Raw genomic sequence first — 1,221 nt, 5'->3', positions numbered from 1 at the left:
TCTATCTTTGATCTATCTCTAATCTATCTATCTGTCTCCAATCTTTCTGTTGATGCAGGTATAGATAGATAGACAGGTAGATAGAGAGACAGATAGGTGGACATATAGGTAGGTAAATTCCAACTAGATACACAGATGGATTCATGTTAGATAGATCAAAGATAGATAGATAGATGTATCTCTCTCTCTCTCTCTCTCTCTATATATATATATATATATGATGATAAGGTAACTCACGGGCGTGTGTATGTCTTTTTAAGATGAATCAGACCTCTCACTGTTGAAGGTCGTTTTGGTGTATATACACCTGGATTGAACCTAGGGGCTGTGTATCAGAGAGATGAGAACGATAGAAGAAAAAGAAACTAGGACAGACTTGCTGTTTCTTCTCCCTTCTTCAAACAAGAATCTTCTGTTCATAGGCTTCTTGCCTGGATAGAAGACGATAATGAAGAAAAAGAAGAAACTCAAGATAGATACACGAATCTAGATGAACTACGTGTATCTAGAGCTCTAGAAGTATCTGGAGATTCATCAACAGATAAGCAAAGAAGATACGAAAGAATCTATTTGTACTTTAGCTATCTATCGTTGATTTATCCGTCTATCATGAATCCATCGATCGTTAGTTTATGCATCTATCAATGTCTCTATCTTCAATCTCTCTGTCAATCTGTAAGCTGTTTCTCTCTATATGAGAGTCTTCCTCCTGTAAGTGCATATCTCTGTCTGCCTATCTATCCATTTGTCATGTCTGTAGGCTTTGATAGATCCCGAGAAGATCATCCCGACCTTATTCTCTCTCCTCAAGCATACACCTGAGACGCGTCCTTATCCTCCTCCTCCTTCTCGCTCGCAAAGAAGAAGAAAAGAAGTAGAAGAAGAAGATCCTGATAGAGAAGGAGCTTCATCTTCCCTCAGTCATGTTGTCAAAGATGAAAGAGAGACAGAAGAGAAAGAAGGAAGAAGAGAAGAAGAAGAAGAAACAGAAGATCTGATGTGTGGACTAGAGGGACAAGTCTGCGTGACGCTTGTGGTTCGAGAGTTGATTTATCAGAGACTTTTCATTTCCTACTTTCCTACTCTTCTCAGAGATTTGACTAGCCAACCCGCCATTCAGCAGCTCATTGACATGATCACTTCCGAAGTAAACAAAACTTCCCTCTCTTACACTTCACTTCATGGCGATCAACACACAGACAGACAGAGAAAGAAGATAGA

The 1,221-nt window shown here is 39.4% G+C and overlaps 1 protein-coding gene across 1 annotated transcript in view; it reads left to right on the top strand.

The window, feature by feature from the left end:
• Positions 1-1,150, top strand: part of CSUI_007383 (sit4 phosphatase-associated protein) — a gene marked incomplete at both ends in the record, with an annotated part of 7,044 nt that extends 5,894 nt beyond the window's left edge. The window contains one exon of the mRNA XM_068067529.1: positions 761-1,150. Coding sequence (XP_067920495.1) covers positions 761-1,150 — 390 coding nt within the window. The remainder of the gene's footprint in view (positions 1-760) is intronic.
• Positions 1,151-1,221: the final 71 nt, after the last annotated feature.

This window comes from Cystoisospora suis (genome assembly GCF_002600585.1).
Source record: "Cystoisospora suis strain Wien I chromosome Unknown contig_3896, whole genome shotgun sequence".
In the NCBI taxonomy this organism is placed as follows: Eukaryota; Apicomplexa; class Conoidasida; order Eucoccidiorida; family Sarcocystidae; genus Cystoisospora; species Cystoisospora suis.
This window is presented reverse-complemented; position numbering and strand designations above follow the sequence as displayed.